This window comes from Schistocerca serialis, chromosome 1 (genome assembly GCF_023864345.2).
Source record: "Schistocerca serialis cubense isolate TAMUIC-IGC-003099 chromosome 1, iqSchSeri2.2, whole genome shotgun sequence".
Taxonomy (NCBI): Eukaryota; Metazoa; Arthropoda; class Insecta; order Orthoptera; family Acrididae; genus Schistocerca; species Schistocerca serialis.
In genome coordinates, this window is record NC_064638.1 from 391,465,698 (window position 1) to 391,480,858 (window position 15,161).

Consider the following 15,161-nt stretch of genomic DNA (forward strand, 5'->3'; position numbering starts at 1 on the left):
ACTAAAGATTTAGGGGACAAAATGTTGGCACCAAGGTTAACATGATGACCCAGTACCCAATTGTTCACAACAATGTGTGTACCAGAAACTGATTTCAACTGAAATGACTGTGTAATATTGCTTTCACGAGATAACTGCACTTCTCTAAACACATTGGAATATGGGAATTTTTAATAATTAAAATGCCAACTATTTCAGTTTTCTTCTTTTCTTTCTTGTCCCTCCAATCCTATTAGAAAACAACAAATATGAAACCACAAATGCCATTCTTCGTTTGTCCATTACAACACAACAACATGGAACTTTACACAACAAGCTTTAATTTCATTAATGAATAACTCAACTAAAATTCAGTAGGTATATATATATATATTCAGTATGGTTAACTGTTCCCATGTAAATCTGAGAACTGCTGATCCTATTTTGGTGGTACATAAAACTGGGCGTTAATGCCAATTTGGGTAGGAGAAGTATGAACTATGCCATACAAAACTTAAATGCAGTACTGCAGTGTGTTTACGTCTTTTATCACACTTGTGAACCAATCCCCCCCCCAAAATCTAAAAGTAAATTCACTCAGACAAGAAAATAACAGATACCTGAATACAACAGAGTCCTCAACATCAACAGTAAATTAGAGGGGGACACATTCTGATAGTGGATGAAGCATGGCACAAAAAATTATGTAAAATAGAGTATAAAATAAAGCACGCATGGAAACATGTTCAAAAATATCTCTACCATAAGATATGTGGCATTCTTGGTGGTCTCTGATTCAGAGAATCCATTAGTGTTCAATGATAAAAGGAGAAGTTGCCCTCTCAACAACACACTACAAAGCACTTCATACGAGGTGTGAGGGAATGAATAACGTTATCAGTAATCAGTAGTCTTTTACAAATAAGTTACAAAAACTGGTGAGGAGTTGAACAAATGCCCGACTCTTTTCAAAATTAAAATTCCTCTAACTGGTATTAGAGAACACATTCTGTTTCTTTAAATAGCTCTCATAAAAGAACAAAAATTGTAGGAGCCTTTTGTAGGGAAGGAGATAGAGTATGCTGTTTATGACAAGTGCACAGGTTAAGATTTACAATGAGGCCACACAGCTTGGTGTATTTTTAAGAATAAAGTAAGCTTGCATCAGTTAGCTACATAATAAAAAATTAATTTCGGCACCTTAATGAAAATTTTGAACTTGTAGGTTTCATGATGCAACTTAAGAATAACGTGACTGCGGATTAGAAACACAATGTGTCCTTCACACACCAAATACTAACATGTCGCAACAGACTAATTTCTCCCACAGTTCCGAGAGATGTCACTGATGTTGGAACAAGCCAAGATTGTCCAAGAGATTTGTTGCACATGTTACTGATTTGACAAGGATTTACAACTGAGTTATGAGGGGAGTCATATTCAATGGCAAGGAAATAGCACAACTGTTGTGAGTGAGGTGCATTTCAGGTACATTTTGAAACTTCCTGGCAGATTAAAACTGTGTGCTGGACCGAGACTTGAGCTCGGGACCCTTGCCTTTCACGGACAAGTGCTCTACCAACTGAGCTACCCAAGCACGACTCACGCCCCGTCCTCACAACTTTACTTCTGGCAGTACCTCGTCTCCTACCTTCCAAACTTTACAGAAGCTCTCCTGCGAACCTTGCAGAACTAGCACTCGCGAAAGAAAAGATATTGCGGAGACATGCAAATTTCTCAACCAGAGGCTCTGTCGATTCTGTGACAGGGATTAGTGATCATGACATCACAGCAACAATAATTACCAAAGTTAATAAATCCATCAAGAAAGTTAGGAGAATTTTCTGCAGCAAAGAGCAGATAAGCAGTTGTCAGCCTACTCCTTAAACAATGAATGGACATCATTTAGGTTCAATACAACGAACATAGAGGAAGTATGGGCAAAGTTTAAACTGGCAGTCTTGTGAAGTACTTCTGAACTCTGGAGAATTATGTGGAAGTATGTGCATTAAGGATGGAAAATACACACAATAGTTTAAAAACAAAATTTAAAAAATGCTGAGGAAGCACAGGCTCTTGCACTCGGTTCAAAAAAGACCACAGAAATGTCGATAAGCAAGAATCAGTAGAAATTTGTGCATCTACTAAAAGATCAATTAGCGAAGCATACAACGACTTCCACCATAATACCTTAGCAAAACATCTTGTTGAGAACCTGAGAAGATTCTGGTCATACATAAAATCATTAAGTGGTCTGAAGGTTTCTATCCAGTCAATTGCCAACTGTTCAGGTGTGGAAATAGAAGACAGCAAAAGTTTTAAATTTCACATTTAAAAAATCATTCTTACCTGAGGATCGTACATACATACCATCATTTGAATATCAAACAGAATCACATATGGAGGACACAGAAATAGGGATCCCTGGCACTGCCAAACAACTGACAGAGTTGAAAACAAATGTCATCAGTCCAGGCTGAAATCCCAGTTTGGTACACAGAGTACTCTTTGGCATTGGCCCCTTACTTGGTTTGCAATAATCATGAATCTCTTGCCTTGTGCGAAGTACAAAGCAACTGGAAAAAAAGTGCAGCTGACTACTATATATAAGAAGATAAAAAGAAAAGCCTCTGCAAAATTACAGACCACTTTGGATCACTGTAGAATTACTGAGCATATTCTGAATTCAAATATAATAAATTTCCTTGAGACATAAAAGCTTCTGTTTGCAAATCGGCATGAATTTTGAAAGCATTGCTCAAGAAAAACTCAGCTCTTGCCCTTCCTTATACAGTACCCCGTGAACCACAGATGAAGGGCAAGGGCAGATTCCATATTCCTAGATTTCCAGAAAATGTTTTATACAGTGCCCCACTGCAAACTTTGAACGAAGGTCCCAGCATAAGGAATACGTTCCCAAATACGTGAGTGGCTCTACGGCGTCTTATGTAACAGAAGTGCATTGTTCTGGATGACAAGCGTTTATCAGAGATGAGGATACCTTCAGGAATGTCCCATGGAAGTGTGATGGGGCCATTCTTGTTCTCTATGTACATAAATAATCTGACAGGTAGGGTAAGCTGAAATCCGCGACTGCTTACTGATGATGCTGTAGTTCATGGGAAAGTGTTGTCACCGACACCCAAACCTCCAAATGTCAGAACTCAGAACAGTACCATAGTTGTATGTCAATAGAGTATCAACCAAAGCTCCGATTTAGTTCCGTACTACGTGCTGTTGTCCAGCAGAATGGGCATACACGTTAATTAAAAGTAACACCAGAACTGTGGAGCACAGGAAAGCGGAACTGTGTGTAACAAACACAATAGCTTCCATGGGGAATTGGTAGAGTGTTGGATTGACATACCAAGGATCATGGGGACATACCCCAATGACAACAATTTTTTTTATGCATGAAAGCGTTATATGGGACTATTAATACTTCCACATGTGTGATGCAATTGTTTCTTTATTCTACTGTTCCAGTTGTTTATGTTTATTTTGAGAATCCGCAAATGCACTAGCTGTTTCATCATGAGTGGTGTCTGTTCTGTCGCACATGTACGACAGAACACCAAATCTAGCAAAAGCAGAATGCCAAAAGAACACTGCTACAGACTCCGAAAAGATTGCTCCTTAAAAATATTTTCGTTCGAACATATCATGACTGAAGCGACCGGAGTTACAAACATTTTAATGAAAGTTTGGCGTTTCTAAATTAAATAGTTTGAGAGATACGAGCGTGTGAACTTTCTGGTCGCAGTAACAATTCCATGTGGCATGTTTCGTGCTCTGTATGGAATATTTTAGCGAGCTCCTCTTACAAAGAAGACCACTGAAACAACCGAATGTTTAACTCATGAATAGAACGTGAAAATTAGTTGGATCTGACTTACTAAAATTCTGGCTGCTTTTCGAGTGAATATTTGTTATACAGACAGTGAACTTTGAATGATAATGTTTTACCATATTAAATACGGACTTGATAGCCATTTCATGTGTTTCAATATGAATAAAAAGCAGAGTTAATCTAATTGCAAACACTTTTCTGCAAGTATACTGAAGATCCCAAACACCCGATTTTTTAACCATGAACTTTCAGGAGCTGACTTTCAACTAGAGTTACGTGGCCTCTGTGTGATAGATATTAGATGGTAGTTTCATCAACGTTGCTTTACACTGCCTGGCACGTATCTGCTACCATAGAGTGAAGGGACAGCGGCAAGAATCCTATCGAGGTAGGTGGACTGAACAACAGCGTTAACAAAAAAGCAGACAACCAACCTACACCTCCAGGAAGTGACGGACAATGGTCCTTCCAGTATAAAATAATGCGACTGTCCATGATGAACCCGAAAATTCAAACAAATGAAAATCAAATAAACATGGACTACTGCCCTTTTCATATTCCCCAATTCAGTTACACAACATACTGCAGTTTATGGAAAAATGATTAAAAATAAAAAGTATTTCTTTATTGTAGCTCAGTTTTCCCAAATCATGCATAGTAATGAGATGCAGGAAACTGTAACTCACTTTTAGGGTGCTAAGTCAACACTCATTATTGTACTCATTTAGTAGTGTGAAAACTTGTGTACATTTGTAGAAGTGAGCAGTACATTTCTTACAAAAATCTTTGTCAGCATCTACTGACCTATATGCCAATACCATCATGGAAAAATTTATATTTTTTGTAGCCAGTTTTTTGAGGTAACACAGGAAAGATAATAAATGACAATCACAAAGTCTGAAAGGGTAACATACATTTTAACCAATTTTTTGACCAACTGCCATCTCACTAGTGCTGCCATTAGACACAGTGTGGGCATTTACTGTGCACAATGAGCTACAAATTACTGAAAACAATAATGCATCAAAAGTAACTCAAAACAGTATAATGATTGGAAGCGCATGACACGATTGCGCACAGATCCTGTCACCCTCGACAACTTGATGACTGGGCAAAAGCCAAAAGAAGCAAGTCATAAGTGTGACTAAAGTCTGTCTAAAATTACTAGTTAGTTAACATGTCATGCCTCGGAAAACTTAATTGTTCCAACCGAAGCTCTCAATGTCACACGTCAATAGTCCACTGCCGCCAATGTGTCGCAACAGTGTCAGTCAAGTTGCAGTATTCAAGTTGTGTAGTGCATTCTCATTTACAGCCTCATTGATGATTGCTGGTTACAACCTGTAATAATTTATTATTTGTTTATTGGCAGCTTGCTCCCTGTTTGACTGTACCTTGGCCAGAAGGCAGCTGACAACCAATGTGGCAATGTTTGACAGTATAATGTAACTGGATACATAAAAAATTCACTCACCAACCAGCGGCAGAACATGCAAATAAAATAAGGTTGTAATTATGCAATGTTTTGGAGAGTGGAGAGGCTCTCCAGCCCTTTCCCTTCACCCCTGCTCCTTCCCCTTCAACCCTTCTGCCAGAAGAAGGGGCCACTGGCTCCAAAACATTGCATAATTACAAACTTCTTTTATAAGCTTTTCTGCCGCTGGCTTGGCGAGTAGATTTTATAATGTATCCAGTTACATTACATTGTCAAAAATGTGGCAAACATCAGCTAACAAGTAATTTCAGTTAGATTTTGGAACTCTAAATGGACAGAACTTATATTTGTATGTTTTCTTGGAGGAATGTTGGCAGCATTCAGCATAGTGACAATCAAGTATGGACAACAACTCGTTTTGTTAGCTGAAAGAGAATATAAGTAAGATGATGTGTTTTGTAGCATTTAAATCTCTCATGGCCCAATCATAATTACTCTCTGAATGTGCAATTTATTAAAAAAAATACAACCAGAATATATTGGCAAATAATTTAAACTAATCTTTTATTTTTCACTGTAACCACAACATCAAGATTGCAATGTGTAACACCACTGAGCCACTAGCTTTTGCATTAACATAAAACACAATCATTGCATTAACATAAAACACAATCATTGTCGTAGCTGAAATTTAAAGAAATTTCACATTTTCTAACTTTACCACAAATGCAAGCTGTGCTATGTATTCAAACGAAACAGCAGAACACTTGAAACAAACTTTTCACAATACCGGAAACTTCAATTTTAGTGTTAGAAATGTTTCATCACTTTTCCCTTTTCTTATTAGTTACCTAAAACTGTCCTCCACTGGGATGCAAAACTGTTGATGATAATTGTAGTTTTATATGGATTGGACTACTAGGTCATCAGTGTCTCTGTCCTAGGCGAAACCACTATTCGTTATGGTGAGAGGGAGGATAAACACTGACCTCATTCAACATAAAATTTGTTTACGATGTGTTACTGTCATCCTTTACTTGACTAAAGTAATGACAAGCAGGAGAGGAATAACCAGATATCCACAAGGAAAACCTCTTCTGGAAGATACAAGATAAGTCATCGATTTACGAAAACTGAGACAGTGCCACGGTTTTGCGATGCAAGGGAGTACCCTGATGTAGGCCTCCTGCGGCTCCTACTCCGGCAAAAAACTCTCTCCCTGCATTCATCCCACCCATCAACTTCAAACTGGCAAGACTGTAGGAAAAGTTCTAACAACAATTACATCTAAAATTGAGAAATAAGGCATGCTAGCTTTGCTGGATCTAAAATTATTGAATGATTAAAAGACTAAAACAATTTATTGGTTGCATAGATCACAGCTAGTGGTCTCTCAGGACTCTTATTGCAGTGAAAGATTCTCTCTCCCTGTCCGCCCCAAACACTTGCATAAACCTAAGAAAAGGATAAAATTTTTTGGGGTTATGAATTTAGGACTTATAAACAGTTGTTCCACCACCTGAAAGTATGAGAGGTGGAGAGAGACTCAGCATGAAATCTCTCCTCAGGTTGACGCAGGTGGCACACACTCTCAATACATGGGCTGTTGAGTGGGGAGCCCCACACACAAAATGACATGGGTTTTTCTTTTCACCACAAGATAAAATCTTTAGTGAGCTTAATATACAAAATTTCTGCCTGCATAAAGTGATAGATCCTTTCAACGATGTTCAACAGAAAATCCTATATGCAGTAGTTGTTTCCGTAATCATTGTTAATTTGTTGGGAGTTGTGATAGTTTGCCACTAAATATCCTAAATCTTCAAGATTAGGTGCTTTTTGGCATCATCAGTTGATACCAAGTACTTCAGAAACTAGTAATTCACTTCTAGTTAATCTTAAGACAGTTGGTTAGTGAGCTTGTTTTCTGGCATACAAACACAGTTTAGTGGCTGGGTCGGGGATTTTCTCCGCTCAGGGACTGGGTATTGTGTTGTCTTCATCATCATTTTATCCCCATCCAGCACGCAGGTTGCCCAATGTGGTGTCAAATGTAATAAGACCTGCTACAAGGCGGCCGGACCTGCCTTATAAGGGGCCTCCCAGCCAATGGCGCCAAACGCTCGTTTCCACTGATAAGGTATTTCTGACATTTGATTCGTAGTGGTGGCGTGTCTGCTTCAGTCACAAGTGTCAAAGGGACTTGAGCAAAAGGCTTCAGTTGCCAGCATCATGCCAGTATGGTGGACAGGTTCTAGTAAACTTGATGCCAATTGTGCTGCTGATCCATAAGCCATACAGCTGTAACCTAAACTAGATTTCAGTTTGTTGGGAGAATTAGAGTCACAAAAGAAAGCCCACCACGAAGTTCCATTCAGGGACTAAAGAGTGTTGAGTTTATTCGTACAGTTAACGTTTAATAGGCAAGAATGAGGTAACATGTTAGCTTCTACTCAAAATCAAGACCTAGGAACAAAAATTGTTCTACCACAACTAACATACTACATGATCAGAAGTATCCAGATGTCTATTAGTTGCTATTAATATGGGGTACATCCACCCTTCATCTTTATGTCAGCTCGAACTCTGCTGGGAACATTTTCAGTGAAGTGTGTGGATGTCTGTGGAGGAATGGCAGACCTTTCTTCCTCAAGAGCCAAAACCAGAGAAGATAGTGATGCTGGTCACAGGGGTGTGGAGTGAAGTCAATGTTCCAATTCCTTCCAAAAGTATTACACTGGGTTCAGGTTGGGACTTCCAGCAGGCCAGTCCATAGCAGGAATGTTACTGTCCACAAACTATTGCCTCACACTTGCTGCTTGATGACAGGGTGCATTGTCATGCTGATACAAACAATTGTTGACCCCGAATCATTCCTCTAGTGCACATAGTACACAATAGTGTAAAATGTGTTCATACTCTTCCACATTTAGCATTTTTCCAGTACGACAACAGGATTACACCTTAGCCATGAAGAACACCCCATACTGTAACACCACTTCCTCTGTACTTCACTGCTGGCAATACACATGACAGATATCGTTCTCCAGGCATTCGCCAAACCTTTCATCAGATTGTCACAGCACAGCACAATTCATCACGCCAAATCACTTATTTCCAGTTATCCATTGTGCAATCACAATAACACACAAAGTCACAGCACTCCTGCTCAGTTTTGTTACATGCTCCAAGCAAACAGAAAGCTACACTTTCAAATATGATATTTAAAGAATACAAACAGTATTCTTTATACTGTAATATAGTTTTTACCATAGGAAGCATATGTAGTGCCATAACAATCATCAATAACTAACAAACAACATCACATTTGTCTTTCATTAGTTTTCCAAGGACCCATGGAGGTATGAAACAGATCTTTACGGGATAGTTTACTTATGATTATCTTGTAACCTACATAAGGTGTCATCGCTGGGTGACTGTAGCAGGATAAGAGATGATTTAGACAAAATTTCTATTTGTATGATGAATGGCAGCCAGCTTTAAATGTGCAAAAATGTAAGTCAATGCAGATGAGTACGAAAAACAAACTCATAATGTTCAAGTGCAGCATTAGTAGTGTGAAGTTTGATACAGTCACGTCAATTAAAAATCTAGACGTAATGTTGCAAAGCAATATGAAATAGAATGAGCATGTAAGGATTGTAGTAGAGAAGGTGAATGGTTGACTTTGATTTGTTGGGAGAATTGTAGGAAAATGTCGTTCAGCTGTAAAGGAGACCACATATAGGACACTAGTGTGACCCATTGTTGAGTACAGTTCAAGAGTTTGGGATCCACACCAGGTTGGACATTAAAGCAATTCGGTGGCATACTGCTAGATTTATTACCAGTAGGTTCAAACAACATGTAAATCTTATGGAGATGCTTTGGAAACTCAAATGGGAATCACTAAAGGGAAGGCATTGTTCTTTTAGAGGAGCACTATTGAAAAAATTTAGATAACAGGCATTTGAGGCTGACTGCAGAACAATTCTACTGCTGCCAATGTACATTTTGCATAAGGACCACAGAGATAAGACTAGAGAGATTAGGACTTGCAGGGAGACAGACAGACAGTTGTTTTTTCCAACAGGAAAAGAAATGACTAGCAACAGTAGAGAGTACTCTCCACTACACACCATATGGTGTCTTGCAAAATATGTATGTAACATCACCCACTGTTGACTTGGCCAGATTTGGAAGGGTTGAGATATCCGTAATGGAATTGTTACCTAAGTGACATATAATGAATAGTCCACGTTTAAAGTCACTGAGATCTCCTGACTGACACATTCTGCTGTTACCGCTTCTCTAATGATGATGCAATACTCCCCACTTTCTTTTATACTGGTTGGTCCACCTCTTGTGACTTCTAGTGACCAACTCCCCATAACATCAGGATGCTCACGCACATTTGATCAGATAGTGTACTTGATTACCTAGGTGAAATCAGAAAAGTTCAAAATGCTGGTCCAGAGTTCCGAGTATACAGAAGTGCATGAAGTGCTTTTTTACAGAGGAGACCAGGATCTGTGTCACTTGGCTGCACCAACTGAAGAAAACAGAAGGTATCTAAACACAGCTTGGACAAATTATATGGCTCATTGCAGACAATGATATTGGAGCAAAAAGGGTGATACTCATGTCTGATCCCTTCAAGACACTTGTTCTCTTGTGTTTATCAGCTGCTGATGGATATTCCAATTTAAACATGAAACAATCAGGGATATCAATAGTTTCACATGAATTACGGTAAACGACCTTGGAATCTCCGAATACGGAATTTACAAAGGAGGTGGTAACATCAAGTAATGTCATATGCTTTCTTCAAATTGAAGAATACCTCATGAAAGGGTCAGAAACTGATACAACGACAACACAACACAGAAAGGAACAAGTGTCCCTGTGGTATTATCCCTAAATATAACTCTGGAAATACAATGGAATAAAACATAAAATAAAAAGTTTTCAAAACTTATAAAATTTCATGATACACAGAGATACCTTGATACAGTACACAGTAGTACCTCAAAGTTATTGCTTTTCCCTTGGTCCAAAAACAAACACCATGCATATGAACTTGAACATCAACACAGTGTGATCAAAACTATTAGATTCATTTACAGTTTCTAATACAGAAAAAGGAACACTAACTGAAACTTACATGTGGATATTCCAGCTCCAGCCATTGTAATTATATTCTTGCATTTGCTATCTTTAATGTATTTTATTATTCCATCTACAGAAGACTCTTCCAAAATCTGTAAAAGTTTATTTTGTTGTTATTAATTGATAACATCTGGAATATTTGAGAGAGAGAGAGGGGGGGGGGGGGGGGAGGACGGGTGCTGTGATAAGATGGGGCAGGAGGAGACAAGGGAGTGAGGGAGACATGGGAGATAGAGAGAGACAGAGAGGGCCCAAGTCAAGGGAGATGGCGGGAGTTCAGGCAGAGGACGGCGAGAGACCAGGCAGGGGGGGATGGCGAGAGGCCAGGCAGAGAGGGAGAGACGAGGAGACGGCGAGAGAGGAGGGAGATGGATACGGAACATACGGTTGCTGCAATGAGGGGGAGCGACAAGGAGCGGTATTACTTTATTTAGGTCACTCCATCTAGTTCTGTCCCTGATGAGTTAATTTTATTTGTGACTACTGCAACCACTTAACACATTGCAGTAATTCCTAGAAAGTGTCTCGGAGGCATATAAACAAAAATTTTCCCTGTAGTAGGTTGTTCCATATGCATACTGAACTCATTCCTGTATCACAGAAGCAATTTTATTAGTAGGCTTTCTTTTTCCCTGTTTGTGTTGAAGCAGGGATCCTGCAAAGGAGTGGCAGGGAGATGATAGGATGAGATGGGGAAGGAAAGTAAGAGAGTTGTTGAGGGACCTGTTTCTCAAGCAGGTTTAATATTCTACAGCATCTGCAATAGGATCATGAGACACGACACACAAAATAAGTGTTACATAACATGAATCTTTTGTCCCATTTTTCCAAGCTTTTTTTAATTTTATATATCTTCACTGGTGTTGGTGAAATTTCGTATTTTGGGCATTTGCTATTTATTTTTGTTTGCCCACTAGGAAGATATGGCTACCTGTGTAGAAATGGCAGCTGCCATCCTTTTTAGCTTTTCTACCAGACCTAGGAGTATTTGAAGTAAGTGTACAATCATGCTGTCAGTTGCAAGGACAGGTGTTGCTCTTCTCATTATTCCCCTCGATCTGTGTCAAGATACCAGATCTCACTGTAGGTTTCCAAACAACAGCAGCAAATGAGGTAACATACAAAAGTGTATCACCTTATAGACCTTTTTTGCTGCAACATGTGAAGTATGTATATGAAGTATTCCCGAGCAGTTCATCTAGTAAAAGCGCTGCCCACAGAAGGCAAAGATCAGCATACTTTCATACTTATGTCATTCTCCACTACTTCCTGTCCAGGTTCCTCTCAGGCTCACAGAGTCAAATGAGAAGCAGTTTGATTAAATAAGCAGATACCAACATGCAAGGTTCTGCGGTAGAATACACCAAAGGAGCACTACACTGTTTAAAAAGTGACCATGCCGTGGACTATGGATAAGGAAAGTTACCTTGACAATCCTCTTCACCTGGGACTCTGTTACTAAAAAATGACAAATGTGAGTTGAGCAGAACCTTGTAAACAGAAATGGTGGATTCCAGCTTAGCCATGGGAACCTACGTTTGGCAAACTGGTGGTACAAGTGAAGCAGAAGTGACCCCAGTGGCATCACAGCAGTAACTGAGTCTCCAGAGTACATCCCAATTTGGGTTAACTGAAGCCTTCAATATCGTTTCATCAACTTATAACCAAACTGATAGTTTCCAACTTGGCGTAGGCCTCAGGCTACACTAAAGATCACTATGCCACCATAAAACACCTGTATTATTCAGTCAGTACAGAATTCTTCTGTACATTTTCCATTAATTTGCAAAATGGCAACAGTAATGTCAGTAGCCATAGTTGTTGTATGCAGAGCGATATGACAATGCTGAACAAAACAGAAGGTGTAGCCAAGTTCATTTCTGGTTGTTTGTTGCTCTGGTAGCTCTTTTGTAAGCAACTAGCTGTCAATCACTTGGTTATACTGATCTGAGTATAAGTTTTCATATTCAGATTAACAGGCTTTGCCGACTCTCAGGCAAATTGCCATCTTTTAACCTAGACCTCAGACTGTTACAGATTTGTCTGTCACTACAACCAACATCTCAAAAAATTATAGAAACACAAAAAAAATTGTTGGTGTTCCATTCTCTTCCTGTTTACTAATGTACAATCTCTCATGCCAAATCATCATTATGGTATGTGAGGATGTGACGTCCAGTACCAGTAGCTTCAGCTGAACCTCACTAAACTGTCACTACAACATTTTGGGAAAAGAGGATCACATGAGAATACCAAAAATACTCTGTTGGACCCACACATCATAGCTCCCCAGTCATCTGAAGATGGCATCAAGTCTTGCTGCTGAAAATTTGTGCACCAATGATTCACCAGCAGATCACCCTTGAAAATTATGCAGACATCCACCCACTCAGGCAGGGATTTGATTCCCAATCACCTTGAAACACAAGTTTAATGTTTTAACCATTACATCACCTCACTTGGTAATTTTAAACACCATGAAACTGCTTCCTGGTAGCAAATGTTTGACCGTAATTTCAAACAGAAAAATCATGGACATTGTTTCACATGTGCGCACAAAGCTGCATAGCAAGTGAAATAGGCATTTCTTACAATTTTACAGACAGCATCCAGTAATGAACGTAAATGCTAATAAATTGAAAGTACCACCATACTAGATCAAGAGAATTAACTGAAGACTATGGTTAATAATCCTATTAACATATATGCTTTTAATATTGAAGCACAAGCATTTATTTAGGAAGGAAGACCAGACTTTAACACTGACAATGGAGTTAACAGAGATGAAACACAAGCTTAGATTGGGAAGAATATCAGCTGTATTTTCCTTAAACAAAACATCCCCAAATTTGGCTTAAACAATTCCGGAAAATCAAGGAAAACCTACATCTGGAAGGCAGGACATGGACTTGAAATACCAAGTATAAGTACGCAGTCTTATACATCACTTGTTAAACGTTTTGTATTACTGAAGATGCTTAGGTTCAACAGATTGTGTTAGATCTCTTATTGTTATAGCCTAATCTATTGCATCGAATAAGGCCTTGGTTAGGTTACAAGGTAACAATTAGTGTATGAGGTGGCAAAGCCAATTAATGTGGATGAGAGAGGAATACTGATTGATTTGTAGAACAGCCTAGTGTCTATGTTCGCACCACATTACAAATTTCGAAAATTAAAGGGGGGAAGGGAGCTCAGTAACTCTTATTGATGCAAATTAAATAAAGTTAAAGTCTGTAGTACTGAGTAGACCACTAAAAATACACTAAAATAAATCAAATATTATCACCCACAGGAAACAATATCTAGATGATGCAGATTGTATACACGAAGATGACAGACTATGATAGAATATTAGTAGTGGATTAGATGATGGTTCAGATTGTACACCTGGCATAACTAATACCATAGTTTACCTTTTCTGTGGGTTCTTCTAGCTCATCCTCGTCCCTGCGGAAACCAAATTTTCTTGCAAAGTACTGTGTAATTCGTTCTATGTCCCATCTATCAGAAATATCAGTAGCTGATGCAGATGCTGTATTATCTTCTCCATCACTGCTTACTTTACCTGAATTAATTAAGATTTAATAGCACTCACTCACGTGAATTTCACAACAGTACGTCTACAAGGTAACTTAAATACACATTGTAAAATGTCACTACACAGAAATATCATACTTGCCAGTAGGTTCTTCCTTCGATGCCATTTATTTTAAATTTTTCTGTCTTTATTTACCTGCTGTTACTCTAAGCCCAGTCTTACAAAACCAGTGTTCGACGTAAACTCACAAGAACTCCCTCAAATCTGGAGCAATTTCTGACAGAATATTTACAGCCGCAGCAGAAGATTAGCTGGTGGAATCGAATATGTATTACTTTCCAAAAACTGAACTGATATTTTCAACGTATTACATAGTTTTCCTCTGTTTTGTTTTGTTTTATTGTCTTGATGCGCAACTGCACCGATCAGCTGCGCACGATGACTATAGTCAACATATATTATTGTCATGTTACATCTCTGACAAATAGTGAAGTAGCGCTTTGTCAAGCGTGGAACAGCTTTGAAAACGTGCACATGTGAAAGGGCCATCCTCACGCAACGATCTGTCTGCGCAAATGTTTGTGCCTGCTACAAATCTCTGTAAATGTGGTGTGTTCACACAACACATGTTCCAATCTGCTGTTTGTCTGCTATCTGTCGCTCTAGAAAGAAACTACAGCGGCTAGCGACTACACTCCCACAACCTCAATCTTTATTTCATTTATTCGGAAATTCACGATGCAGAAAATTCTATTGTACTCTGTGTCCGCAATAGTGTTGCAAAAAAATAAATAAAAAATATACAAGAGGCAAAAAGACCGATTAAAAGGGTCTACACAGTGACCACTTAAGTGAAGACAGCTCCTGCAAACAAATACGAAAAATATGGCACATTAGTTAGCACACTGGACTCACATTCGGGAGGACGACTGCTGAAATCCGTCTCCGCGATACCTGATTTAGGTTGCCACTGATTTGCCTAAATCGCTCCAGCAAATGTTGCAGTGGTCCCTTTGAAAGAACTTGTCCGAATTGCTTCCCCATCCTTAAAAATATTCCTACCTTGTGTTCAAGGCGAGTTCGAGAACATTTATTTAACACTCACTCCAATTTCTTTCACTCATAGATTTTCACGCGTGTCAGTCTTCGCCGCTAGTTGTGATACGTGAATTATACAAATCTTGCAC

General features: G+C 38.9%; 1 protein-coding gene across 1 annotated transcript in view; it reads right to left on the reverse strand.

Moving 5' to 3' along the window:
* Positions 1–14,445, reverse strand: part of LOC126471434 (NAD-dependent protein deacetylase sirtuin-2) — a 30,174-nt gene extending 15,729 nt beyond the window's left edge. Inside the window, exons 1-3 of the mRNA XM_050099599.1 lie at positions 14,116–14,445; positions 13,850–14,001; positions 10,429–10,525 (exon numbers count right to left, since the gene is read on the reverse strand). Of these exons, the coding sequence (XP_049955556.1) occupies positions 10,429–10,525; positions 13,850–14,001; positions 14,116–14,140 (274 nt within the window). The 5' untranslated portion in view covers positions 14,141–14,445. The remainder of the gene's footprint in view (positions 1–10,428; positions 10,526–13,849; positions 14,002–14,115) is intronic.
* Between the last annotated feature and the right edge of the window lie 716 nt (positions 14,446–15,161).